Source organism: Carassius carassius, chromosome 19 (assembly GCF_963082965.1).
Source record: "Carassius carassius chromosome 19, fCarCar2.1, whole genome shotgun sequence".
NCBI lineage: Eukaryota > Metazoa > Chordata > Actinopteri > Cypriniformes > Cyprinidae > Carassius > Carassius carassius.
Window position 1 is genome coordinate 2,568,712 of NC_081773.1, and position 14,078 is coordinate 2,582,789.

Here is a 14,078-nt window from a genome sequence, read left to right on the forward strand (position 1 = left end):
TGTTAAGATGTCTTATTGATCTATTTGAAAATACCTTTAAAGGCTTTTAATTTTTATAAATTACCGCTTTCTTGGGAAGTGATATTTGACCATAACTTTTCCCCTCACAACTCCACTTTTTTGAACAATAGGGCTGTATTAATTAACAGGTAGTCATCATTTAAAAACGATATAGTAAAGCCAAGGCGTTACTTTTATTCATGATTTATAAGATGCAAATGTGTATTTCTTATCTCAGAATGATTTTAGTAATAAATACGGAGTTAGAATTACAATTAAAGGCTATTATAAAGTATGCAATACCCACTGGTTTGTTAAAAATAATCCAATTATGATAATTATGAATTAAAAAAAATAATTGTGATTTTAGTAATAAATACAGAGCTAGAATTACAATTAAAGGCTATTATAAAGTATCCAATACCCACTGGTTTGTTAATAATAAACCAAAACTATGTGATGTAGATCCCTAGGTTAGTAAGTATTATCATGGTGCATTAGGTGTTGAAGCCTCAGTAAGGCATGAAGCTTTTGTCTTTTATCTCACATGTCCAGTTGTGAAAGCCAAGGGTTAAGGAGACACATTACATATTTGTGTTCAGGATTTATCCTATTAGCGATTTTATACAGACAAGATTTCACTTTGAGGTGGAGCTGTGTGACTTTTGTTCTTCTTTTCCTGAAACGGTTCATTGCCTATTTTTTTTTTTTTACTGTGAGGTTATTTCTAAATTCTGGTTTGATATCCGCAGCTGGTTATCAGTGTTTTGCAAGATATCCTCTTTTTGATGTGTGGATTCAGTTCTCATTTTTCAGATGTTGTCAGTTTTGTTTTCTTTCTGGTAAATATCATATTCACACATGCAAATGGAAAACAATTACACCCTTCTTTAATAGCCTATGTTTCTTTGTGAGTTTGTGAAAATGTAGAGCTTCAGGTATTTGAAAAAACTCTTTGTTGCTCTATATCGAAGGTTTATTTTAATTTATAAATTTCTGTTGAAGTTCCTGTGGCTCAGTGGTACAGCACTGTGTTAGCAGCAGCAAAAGGTCATGGTCATGGTTTTGATTTCCAGGGAACACACATGATGGTTAAAAAAATGAAAAATGTATAGCATGAATGCGGGTGAATGTATGTAGATTTGAATAAAAGTGTTTGCTAAATGCATGAAAGTACATTTATATACCTACATGTGTCTGTGAAATTAATGAATAGAAATATAATTTGCGGGATGGGATATTTTTGTAATTAGGGAAATGTGCAGAATAACACGATGCTATAATGATTCAAACAAACTTTCTCAGATGATGACAGAATGCACTTTAATCGCCGTATCTGGAAATACATATGTACCATGATATAAAATGACCCCCAAAGGAATTAACGTGCATGAAAAAGTGATTTAAAAAATGTAACTGAAAAGCTAAAAACATTCATATTTTCACAAATGAGTTCCCGAGTCTCATTCAGCAGATGAAAATCCAGCTCGCACGAAATAATGTCAAAGCATTTTATCTGGGAAGTGGAGGCAAGGGTGGCGCTCCTCTGTCCCTCATTCCTGAAAAACAAATACAAAGAGATATCAAATGATCAAATGGATTATTACAACATTAAAACACTAAAATACTGCATAAAAATACAATGTCTTATGTAAAAGCAGAAGGAAAAGACAACTGAAGAATAACTTGTAAACAATTCTTATCACAATTCTGCACAACATGCAGCGGTGCTCACCTTTGCCACCAGATTTGCTGGGGTAAGTCTTGGAGAAGGACACGAACGGCTCCGGTGGAGGAAATTCAGACGGAGGATGGAAGGAAAACCTCATCCCCCACTCATCTAAAGGAAAAGAATACAAGAGAATATGTGCAGCCAAGTAGTGAATCAATGACAATTACAGAAGCACTCAGTTTTTCAATAGCAGTTTCATTAAGTCAGTATTTATATCGACATCATGCTGTGTCTGTGTCAGAATGACAATTCTGTCATCATTTACTCAACCTCTCATCATAGCAACTCTTACTTTCTTTCTTTCTTTCTTCTGCGCAGTACAGAAGAAGATGTTCTGTTGGTAAACGAACTGTTTCAGTGCCCATTGACTTCCATTGTTTGTCTGTCCATACAATGAATTTCAATGGGAACCAGAACTGTTTGATTACCAACATTTTTCAAAGTATCACCTTTTTTATTTACATTTCACAGAAAAAAAGATAGTCATATAAGTTTGGTAAACAATGACAGAATTGTCATTTTTGGGTGAATTATTCCTTTGAGCTAAAATTGGTTAAACTGCCAAATAGTATGTTTTCATTTTTTTTTAATACTTTCTCTTATCCCTGAATAGCATACCTGTGGCAGGTGCTGGAGGACTCTGGTAGCCATTGATGGTGTCGGGGGGTGGTGGAGGGAAGCTGGGCACCCTGGGAGGGTCTGGGGGTAGAGGGGGTCTGCCGGATCCACCAGGACGATTAGGAGGAGGTAAGGGGGGAGACACTCCTCTGCCTCCTCCTCCTCCAGCGGGTGGAGGTGGCAGAGGACCTGAAGGAGAGCAGCAGCCACAAAATGATGAGTCCACAATATAGAACAATTCCTCTCAGTACAGACAAAACATGCATAACTTTTAAGATTTCTGTCTAAAATAAATGCTGTTCTCTTGAAATTTCTATTTTGAATCCTGAAAAAAAGTTTAATGGTTTCTGAAAAAAATATGAAGTAACCTTGATGAGCATGAGAAACTGCTCTTTATATAGAGTTGGATATAAAGTATGCATAGTATACTATATAGCAAGTATCATCTACTTGATTGTTTATATTGCCTATTTTTGTGTAGTACTTTATATGAAGTTGGATATATATATATATATAGTAAGCATTCACAGCATTTTCTGTAAAGCTGCTTTATAAAAAAATGTAAAAACTTAATAATGTGACAGTAAAAAATAAACAGCAAAACAGGAGTGACCCTGCTCATACCTGAGCGTGTGGATGGGCCTCGTCCCGGTGGAGGCGGCCTCTCGTTGGGTGGAGGTGGCAGTGGGCTGGAGCGTCCAGGGGGTGGTGGAGGAGGAAGACTGTTTCTAGGAGAGCCTCTTGTGTTGGGCTCGTCCCGTGGGGATGGTGGGATGGGTGGGACCCCTCCTCTTCCTGGAGGTAAGGATGGAGGCGGATTACCCATAGGCCTTTGAGAACTCAGTGGTTTACTCTCAGTTGATGGCGGCGGTGGTGGTAGTGGCCCATCTCTAGAAAATGATGCTCTGCTTCCTCCGGTGGGTGGTGGAGGAGGAGGGAAGTCATCTGAGGGCCTGCTTGGGATCGTGGCTGATGGCGGCCGGGCACTTGTGGGCATTGGGGGTGGAGGGAAGGAAGGCTGGGGATCCCTCGCTGGAGGAAGGCTTGGACGTCTGCCCGGATGGCTTGGGGCTGGAACAGAAGGGGAGGAACTTGATGGTCGCCCTCCTGGTAGAGGCGGGGGGCCGCTGGGAGAGCTGGGTGAGCGAACCGAGGTGGGTAGGGGTCCGGCCCTCCCAGGAGAAGGTCGTCCAGCGGTTGGGAGCGGGGGTCTGTTTCCGGCTGGGCTGCTGGGTGCTGGGAATCTCCCCGCTGAAGGAGGCATCGGTGGTCTTACTGCTTTAGTGTCATCATAAAACAAAGAACATGAAGAAAGGTTCTAATTATAGCACATTTCAGTTTTTGCCACAATTCAAACAATGAATAAATTATGATTAGGATTATTATATGTGTATAGTATCCTAGTATAGTAGTATAGTATAATATATTACAGTGTAGTATATAGTATAGTATCATATTTTTTTCGTTTAAATAATAAATAGGAATAGAATTGTCATTACAAGTATAGAATAAGAGTGTAGTAACATTTTGATATAAAATTTGAATAGTATAGTATAGTGTAGTATAGTATACCGTAGTAAACATTTCCATCTAAATTTTTGTCACAATGCAAAAAAGGTTGAAAATTTTAAATTATAATTATTATTACATTATATAAGTCTAGTAGAGTATAGTATAGTGTAGCATATGATAGAATAGCATAGCATAGCATTGTACAGTATAACATAATATAGAATAGAATAGTACTGTATAGAATAGTACAGCATTGCATAGAATAGAACAGCATAGCAAAGTATAGTATAGCATATCATATCATATCATAGCATAGCATAGCATAGCATAGCATAGCATAGCATAGCATAGCACATCATATATCACATCATATCACAGCATATCATATCATAGCATAGCATAGCATAGCATAGCATAGCATAGCATATCATATATCATATCATATCATAGCATATCATATCATATCATATCATATCATATCATATCATATCATATCATATCATATCATAGCATAGTATAGAATAGTATAGTATTGCATAGTATGTATTATTTAAACATTCTGAGTTTAGTTTTTTACCCCATTGCACATATGATTTAATTACATAATAATCACAGTTATAATTATTATTAAAGAAACAAGTTTAGAATAGTATAAGTATTTTGTAAGTGTGCAAGTTTGTATTATTGTTTGATTTACATTTATTTTCCCAAATGTAAAAATAATATGATTAAACTATGAATTTCATTAGAATTATTATTATTATTAGTAGTAGAAGTAGTAGTTGTAATATTGATCGTTTGTAATATTTATAAAAATTTTATTTACGTATTTATTTATTTATTTATTTATTTATTTAATTAGTCTTATTTTCACCACTTTTGTGTAAGTTTTGTGCAATATTAAATAATCCTAAATATGATTAATTTTAGATGATTACCGGTATTGCCTCCTGATGATCTCAGTCTTGGCATTCCTCCCTGAAACAGCCCACCTAGTCCACCTGGAGCTCCTCCTCCTCCTCCTCCTCCTCCTCCTCCTCCTCCTCCACCTCCGCCTCCTTTGGGCTCTTCATTAAATAAATACATTACCGTCAGATATTATAATCACAAAAATGAATTCTTCAAATGTGACTCGTGCTGGCAAAATGAGTTGAAATGCACACAGGCTAATGTTAAGCTACAGGCTAAAAAGTACATTTTTAAATAAAATTTGAGGATTTTTCAAAGATGAGTTCATTAAGCCCTCATCTAGCAATCCTAATGCTCCAAATAGAAATTAAACATCTAAAATTAACTTTATTTGTACATGTTTCTGGGGAGCATATGTTTTTTGCATATGTTCTTATTCACAATAACAAAGATAAAATAAAAGCAGCTATATTATTATTATTATTATTATTATTATTAGACTAATATAGTGATTATTTGAGCTGGAGGAAAAGATTTAATGTTGCTAAATGGTTTTGCTTTGGAACCTTCAGAAAACCTTTACAGGATTTTTCTCAAAATGGTCTTTGCAGACTCTATCGACTTCAGATGAGTGATGCTCAGTCAAATAAAAAACACCTCGTTTTTGAAAAGTTGGTCATTGTGACTCATTTTGCCAACACAGGTCACAAATGTCTTTGGCTCTACACTCTTTAAAAAAATTAAGGATACATGCAGACACACACACACACACACACACACACACACACACACACACACACACACACACACACACACACACACACACACACACACACACACACACACACACACACACACACACACATAAAATATGTTACCAAATATATTGCAGAAAACAAGGTGAACTCACTGTCCAGCACTGGGGCACTCCGATCATTGGTGACAGCTTTCTTCAGCCGAGCTCCTTTGCTGATATCTGATAGTAAAGCGTTTCTCCCTTGCTTTTCTGATCTGTTCAGGGCTGGCTTCTCTATGTTTGCCTAGTGACAGTCATTGAACATTAGACAGGCTCCATAAACAACACACACTGCCATCAACTCAAAATAGCTGTTTTGTGCCTTGAATACCAAACCCTTTAGAAATATGGCGTACGCTATGTATATGATGTACATGCATTTTTGACCACATGATTTAAATACAGTGTGTGCATAAATATCATGCATGCTGATATTCTGGTCACATTCTTGTTTGAAATAACAATAGGACTACCATATTATACTCTGCTATCTCATGTTATGCTATACTATACTATAACATAGTTGTCCCAACTGCATTTTGCATTTTGCTGTGGTCATGATTTATTTTTGCAGTTTCTGTATTGCATTAGTTTTTAATATTTCTCACTGGCTTTTAATAATATTTAACTTAAATATTTCTCTCACTCTCTCTTTTTTTATTAAAGATTTAGGAATTTATAATAATTATGAATACCTAAGCAGAAGGCATTTTTCACTTCCAGCCCTGGTTAACAATTATATATGACTTATAAATTATTAAATACAAAATTAATAGAAGTTATTAAGATTGATATGGCTTGGAATTGTTCAAATGTTCTTAGAAAAAAATAGATATATAGTATGACCAGAATTTCAACTTGCATAATAATTATGCATACACCCAAGTTTTTAGGTGCCAAAATACAGTATCTTTAACAGTAGCCGTGTCCTTTCATTTTCAGGCACAACTGGGATTGTTTCCTGAAAACAAATGAACATCCTGTAGATCATCAGAACATTTGTTTCAAGTAAGATACTATTGTAGTTCATACAAATGAACTGGTAACATAATCAGTATCAAAATACCTGTATTAGGTTCGGTATAAATATTTTAATAGATTTAAGTACTAAGTTAAGCCAATAATCAATATATGTAGATGTGAACAATGCTGTCATACCTGTGAAAAGGTTGGAGGAGGGCCAGGAGGGGGCGGTGGTGGCGGGCCAGACATATTTCCTCTTCTTTCTTTCTAACCTAAAAGACTGAGAGCACACAGATAAAGAATATATTAGTAACAACCGGTCAACAAGGATGGAGTGGAGGAAGAGTCACATTAGCACATCTTCTGAAGACACATACCTCATCTTGTTTGTTCCTGTTTCCAAAGAAACAGACATGATATCACATGATACGAACATATTTACATACATTCTTCAAACGTACCCTTCTGTAGTTTAATACAACCATATGAAAGTAACAAAACAGCAGGTGTTCACTATCTTAAGGTGACACAAGTAAAGAATTGTATTATTTGCTACAAAGACAAATATTGCGCAGCATGCTCAGAATGTATTTTTAGGAAAGATCAAATAAAACTTGAGGTTGATGTTAGACCACCAGCGGCAGAAAGGACTATTCATGAGTGAACATGCGACAGCTGTGACCTGATTACTCATGTGTAAATTATGTTCATATTTTCATAGTTTCTGCCTATAGTACTGTATACATAAACTTTTACACAATCCATCTGTATTGTATGTTCATAGTACACCTATCTGTATATCATGCTGATATTTTTTAAAATCTGTAAATTATGTCCATAATACTTATCTGTATAGTTATTGTACATATTGTAGACCTTGTATAATGTACTTACTGCTTATTGCACTTCTGGTTAGATGCTAACTGCATTTCTTTGCCTTGTACCTTACATGTGCAATGACAATAAAGTTGAATCTAATCTAATCTAATGTGCATCACTGTGGATATTTTGCATAGGCAGGAAAATCTCGTGTCTCTTAAATTTAAAATGGATTTAAACAGATACGGCCACGGTTCCACTCATTTCCTTTTAACAGCAGAACTGCTACTGAAACACATAAGAACCACACAACAAACCAAAACCACCGCTGGTATTTAACACTCACTACCAACACCCAGAACAGCCTGTCAATCAACACTCAGTGCACTTTAAATAGGTCATGAACTTACAATCCCAAATTCCCTTGATCTTTTGATATAAAAGAGATCATTGTGCTACAAAAACAAAAAACATCCTATGAGTTTCAGAACTTAAATCTTCTTCATTAGATTAAAAACAGCTTAAATTGAAGTCAGTTTGCCAAAACAACAGCTTGTAAAATGCACCAAAATATGACTTATTTCACACTTAAATACTGTAATACAGTTGCTAAATAGTTTAAAGTTCTTATCTGCTTCTCAAGTGATCGCACTGAAGCCAATGACTTCCTGAAACTAGCAGAAATAAACACGGCTTGTGCTGTACAGAGAGCAGTTCACCATTAAACACGTTTCATATCTCTTTCTCCAGCTAGAAGGATGGACCAAACACAGACATACTGCTTCATCTCTGTAGATTATACAATGACCTTCAGATGGTCCATGTACAATTCATTAGATGGTCAAGGAAACCCTCTGTGAAGTCAAACTGACCTACGTACAGAACTGCAATACTTTTTATTGTAACTGGTGCACATGGTGCACAAAAGTACTTTTTGAGAACAAAATGATCACTTTACAGAAACTTCAGGTTGATGCTCTTTATAGTTTTACATTTAGTCATTTTGCAGATGCTTTTATGCAAAGAGACTTACAATTGGGGAATACATAAAGCGTTTCTTCCTAAAGAGGCAAACAGACACAGGAAGTGCTTGTAAAGCCACGTTTCAGGCATTGTTTCAAACAAGTACAAGCTAGAAAGAGAAGGAATTTGCTTTCAGCAGTCGCTTGAACATTGACAGGGAATCAGCATTACAGATAGGGGTGGGAAGATCATTCCACCAGCCAGGAACAGTGAAAGAAAATGTTCTGGAAAGTGATTTTGTGCCTCTCTGTGATGGTACCATGAGGCGTAGCTCACTAGCGGATCTCAGACTTCTGGAGGGGATGTAGATTTGTAGTAGTGATTGAAAGCATGCAGGTGCTGAGCCTGTGCCTGTTCTATATGCAAGCATTAATGTCTTGAACTTGATGTGAGCTGCAACCGGTAGCCAGTGCAAGGAAATAAAGAGAGGTGTAACATGGGCTCATTTGGGCTCGTTAAAGACCAGTCTTGCTGCTGAATTTTTAATCATTTGTTGAGGTTGATGGAAGTCCAGCGTGAGAGCATTGCAGTAGTCCAGCCTACAAAATGAAAAGGGACTGGACAAGAAGTTGTGCAGCATGCTCCGTTAGAAAGGGCATGTGGTCTCATTTATAAATGTTGCTACACCCAAAATGGGCATAGAAAATGCGTACGCAATTTTCCACAAACGTCTTGATTTATAAAAAATAAACTTGGTGTAATTATGTACGCAACATTCAGACATTCTAGACCAAAAAAGAAAAAGAAAATATTGTACCCGACCCGCATTTTTTAATAGTAATAAATGCGTCGTCCCTTTATATTAATTTAATTACTTAAATAGACTATAGCCTACAGCATAATAAGCGTTATGACCGCACACATAAGGCTTGCCACAGAGAACCGGTTAAAGTAATGATTATGAATGTGTTTAAATTAGCAAGGAGACATTTAATTGTTTAGTAATCAACTGGTGTTTTCTGTGTCGCTGCTAAGATGAAGTTGACGATGTGGACTCGCCATGAATACCAGAGAGAAATGCACATTTCATATGGATTACATAATCAGAGAGTAGCCTATTTATTTTGGTTTGAATATTTTCGTTTAAAAGTAGACATTTCAAGCTTTCTGTAATATACTGCCTATATTTCTTTTTAAACCCACCGACTAAAAGATTAGCGCTCGCGCTCTCCAGATTGTTGAATGTTGAGGAAGGCATTCGTGCGCCAGTCAACAGTTTGATTGATGTACGACTCAGCCTATCGACTAATGCTTTTATTGCTCTCCTCTGAACTATTGGACCTAGTTAACAATATGCCTATGGACGTATCCGTGTATTTATTAGACAGGGTCGAATGAAAAAGCGGGACAGATGCTCAATTTGAATGAGGCGGGACAAAGGGTAAAATTGCTGTACAGTACAACAAAGCGGGACAGGTTGTCACCCTATTCGCGCCAGTTATTCAGCCAATAAAGTGTAGGCCTATGTATTTCTCAATTTTGTCTAGTAATTTATAAATTACAAAGGTATTTCAAACGACCCGACCGACCGCGATATTGTGGCAGACACTGCTGGATTAAGTGGAACAATCTATATCGTCTGGTCTTAATAGGTCACTGTACAACCACAGCTGCACGGAGGTGTTGGTGCCATTATGAAATATACCACTGTATGTTATGAAAAATACCACTGTATTTGAACGATACAACTTGAAGAAATGGTAATTTGCATGTTTTCTTTTTAAAACAGGCTATTTTGTCAGTGAGGCGCTGAGTCAGACAATATTTACACTGCAATAAATATAGGATAAAAATCATATCAACTCTATTCTAAAATATTTATCCGAGAAATATTTTAAAAAGTTTAGTTTTTCTGGATTTTGATATATTTATGCTAAAACATAAGAATACTGGATGATTTTTAGCAATAAAAATTGTGTATGGCACAAATGCCAACAACAAATGTGTTGTACCTTTAACAGTGTTAAATATGGTGTCAGGTGGATGGGAATATGCATGGAAATTATATGCAGATGAAGTTATGCATAGTAAAACTAGGCGTTGTAAGCTCCATATATGGTGATTTGGAGGAGGAGATGAGGTGGAGAGGAACATATGCACAATCTTCCCCTGACTGAGATTTATAAAAGGATTTTTGCACAGGTTCTGGCTTACGCATGGTTTAAAAATCTGAAAAATATTGTGCATATGCAAAATATAGCTTTTGTACATACGTACACTTTTAGGATTAAATCTACGGAGAGACCCCTGATCTTTCTAAAGTTGTGCAATGCAAACCGTAAGATCGAGCATTCTTTGCGATGTGGTCTTTGAAGGTCAGCTGGTCATCAAAGATTACACCAAGATTTCTGACCAAAGTTGATGGGGTAATTGTAGAAGAACCTAGCAGGATGGTGATATTATGCTATAGAGTTGAAGTGGCAAGGAAGACAAAAAGCTCAGTCTTTGCCAGGTTGAGCTGCAGGTAATGTTCTTTCATCCATGCTGAGATGTCTGCCAGGCAGCCTGAGATCCGTTCAGCTACCGTTGGATCATCTGGTTGAAATGAGAGCTAGAGCTGTGTGTCACCAGCATAGCAATGGTAAAATAAGCCATGTGCCTGTATTATGGGACCCAGTGATGCTGTGTATATGGAGAAGAGGAGGGGTCCAAGAACTGATCCCTGAGGAACCCCAGTGACAAGTTGATGTGTTTTGGCTACATCCCCTCCCCAAGCCACCCTGAAAGATCTACCAGTGGAATCCCTGTGATGCCCAGTGATGAGAGGGCAGACAGGAGGATCTGATGATTGACAGTGTCAAAAGCAGCAGATAGATCCAGCAGAATAAAAACTGATGATTTAGAATAAGCTTTTTTAATCCTCAGGGCTTTAGTGACTGACAGTAGCACAGTCTCAGGCCACTCATGATGATACCTGGTTGAAAACAACTCATTCAAGGGTTTTTCACTATAAATGTAAGGAGAGAGACAGGGCTGTAGCTATTCATAAGTGAAGTGTTTAATATAGGTTTTTTGAGAAGTGGGGTTACCCGGGCCTGTGAGGAGAGATGTGTTGACGATGATGTGTGAGTGCTGGTAAGAGTGTAGGAGAGATTGCTAGGAGAAGGTGTGAGGTGATAGAAGGTGTGAGTCTTGATACTTCTGCCTCAGAGAGGAGACAGCAATGCTACAGAGGAAAGATGGTGAAAGAGAGCGTATAGGTTTCGTCTAAAAGTGACCCGTAGATGGGTTGGAGGCACACAGGTAGAAAGATGTATTGTAAATGTAATGAAGAAATTGTCAGAGATATGTAGGGGTTTGCAGAGATATGTAGGTAGCTTACCATTAGTCGACGAGAAAAGGCTTGGTCAATCAACATTTTTTTTAGTCGCTTAGTCGCAGAAAAAAAAAAACCACAGGTGAAGTCATGCAGTCTGTGATGGACAGATCGTTAACGTCCAGTCTTTGTGGTAATATAGTACATCGGGGAGGACATACAAATGCTCGCCTATCATTCATTGACCTCTCAAATATGGTTTATTATCTGAAATATGGAAGTATTAAGCAACTTTACATGGCTGCTCAATCTAAGTTTAATCTAGAGAAAGAAAGGTGCGCTATTCAGTGTCTGCACAGAGTGTGGAGCTAAACAATAGCTCACTACAGGACAGATGGAGGCACCAGTGCGCTCATTTGCTCTTAATATACTCCATTTATGGTCATTCAGATAAAAGTAATACATCTTTCAAATCTGTAAAGAGTCTATGTTCATTTGTGTGCACTCACAATAACAACAAAACATTGTGCTTTTGTAAAATAATGAAAGCAAACAGGATGCGCCTTTGGCCGTGACGGTCTGTGATCTTGAGCGCAAAACTCAGATTACCCTGTAAACCTTCATAAGCCTTACAGACACTAAAAATATATCTATAGAGAGCAAAATGTCTACTTTCAAATGAACCAATGAAAATAGAAAACAAATATTCTCCGATTATGTAATCCGTATGAAACATGCATACAAGTGCAGCACAACTGCGACGACTTCAACTCTTAAGCTGAAAACACAGAAAGCACTAAAGTGTAGGGCTATCAATACATCAATATCAATATATTTACTGTTTTTCAATGACACATCTATAACCATTAGCTTCTGCAGTGCGCTGTGGGAAGCTTTATGCATGTGCTTGAGCATTTATAGGCTATGAAGGCAATTTAAGGCTCATTACAATGATTTAATTAGTTGATTAGTCAACTAATGCTTCAAATGAACAACTACAAGTCAACCAGAAAAATCCTTAGTTGCGAGCAGCCCTAGTTTTCAGTGACCAGGTTAAAAGGAAGTATGAGAGAATGAGAGAACATTTCCAAACTTCAGTATATCATTCTGGCTCTCAGTGAAGACATTTCTAAAACTTTTAAAGATTTTGGGTAAGATTTGATAATATTAGAATTTTTAAAAAGATTGTTTTAAAAATGTGATCATGAATGCTCATATACTAATATACTGCATTAATTTAAGTTTTTATAACTAAAACAGTCAAATGTTGTGTAAAAAAAAACATTACTGCAATAAATTAATTCATGTTTTAGTATTTAAAAATTTGAAAACAATTACACTGATTAATATGTTTGTGGAAATCATGATACCAAAAACAACATTGAAATGGATTTATATATATATATAAGTCTTTACTGTCACTTTGAACCATACTCAGTGCATACTTGCTTTATAAATATATATATATATATGTGTGTGAGTGTGTGTGTGTGTGTGACTAACATCCAAAATATTTTGTGTAAAGACAAGTGTGCTACCATTCAAATTCATGTGTATCCTGTTCTAAATGTTTGCAAGCTCCAAAAAGAACAGTTATTACACATATTACTTCCAAAGATGCTCAGAATTTATATTGAAAGTGCATTTTATATGATCTGAAACGCAATCTAACAGCAAGTAAACAGTTATTTTAGTTTTGTTCTCAAGCTGTGTGAAAACCGAGAGAGTGAGCTACATTTCCTCTGTTGAGTTCCTCTGTGGTTGAGCACTGTTAGAAAAGCAGCAGCTTGTAAAGAAACACCAACTTTCATCCAGCAAGGGATGCTCTCTAGCCTGGACACTGCCTCGCTCTCTCCCTCACAAGCTCTACTCCTTCATTTCTACACTTAAAGAAAGACTCACCTATGTCAGATCATTTGGAGCCACCAGATCCAAGGTTTTGGAGAAAGTTGCACTGCACTTCCTCACTGTGACTCCACAGACCAATCAGAGTCTACAGTCGTGCTCCGAAGAGCTGTTCATGCAACAGAACGAGCTGATGATCGCAGCATGCAAACGATTGTGACCACATGCATTTCCTCACAGAGTGTCTTTGAAAGAGTGAGATTAGCCAAGCCAGGGCTCTTCTGAAATCCAACTATGAGAACATTAACAGAAACAGGAACTAAATGACTAATTTGGAGAAAATAGAGCTGAGGCTGGTCTCGGCTGCTGCTCACGCTGAGCTTGTTATTCAAATCGGTCCTCTGTGAACTTTTTAGTGCACATATATTCTGAATCTGTGTATTTAGTACTGCTGGAGTCATCACTGGTCCACAAAACATGAATTAATCTAGTAAACAAAGCAAGCATGTTTCTGTGAAAGGAAATCAGAGAAAGGTTTAAGACTGAAAAAGAGAAATTCTGTGCAAACAAATACAAATATTTGGACACTTGAAATACCTGAATAT

General features: G+C 36.9%; 1 protein-coding gene across 2 annotated transcripts; it reads right to left on the bottom strand.

The window, feature by feature from the left end:
• Positions 1–1,306: 1,306 nt before the first annotated feature.
• Positions 1,307–13,723, bottom strand: LOC132094868 (WAS/WASL-interacting protein family member 1-like). Of its 2 annotated transcripts, none has more exons than XM_059499505.1 (8): positions 13,531–13,723; positions 6,726–6,810; positions 5,682–5,811; positions 4,801–4,929; positions 2,975–3,625; positions 2,351–2,539; positions 1,736–1,840; positions 1,307–1,559 (listed from the first exon to the last, which is right to left on the bottom strand). In XM_059499505.1, exons 2-8 carry the CDS (start codon positions 6,777–6,779, stop codon positions 1,513–1,515), a joined length of 1,305 nt encoding a protein of 434 aa, XP_059355488.1. In that variant the 5' UTR covers positions 6,780–6,810; positions 13,531–13,723; the 3' UTR covers positions 1,307–1,512. The 2 variants fall into 2 exon arrangements, with proteins under 2 accessions (XP_059355488.1, XP_059355487.1); XM_059499504.1 differs by having other exon boundaries at positions 2,975–3,628; positions 13,531–13,722.
• Between the last annotated feature and the right edge of the window lie 355 nt (positions 13,724–14,078).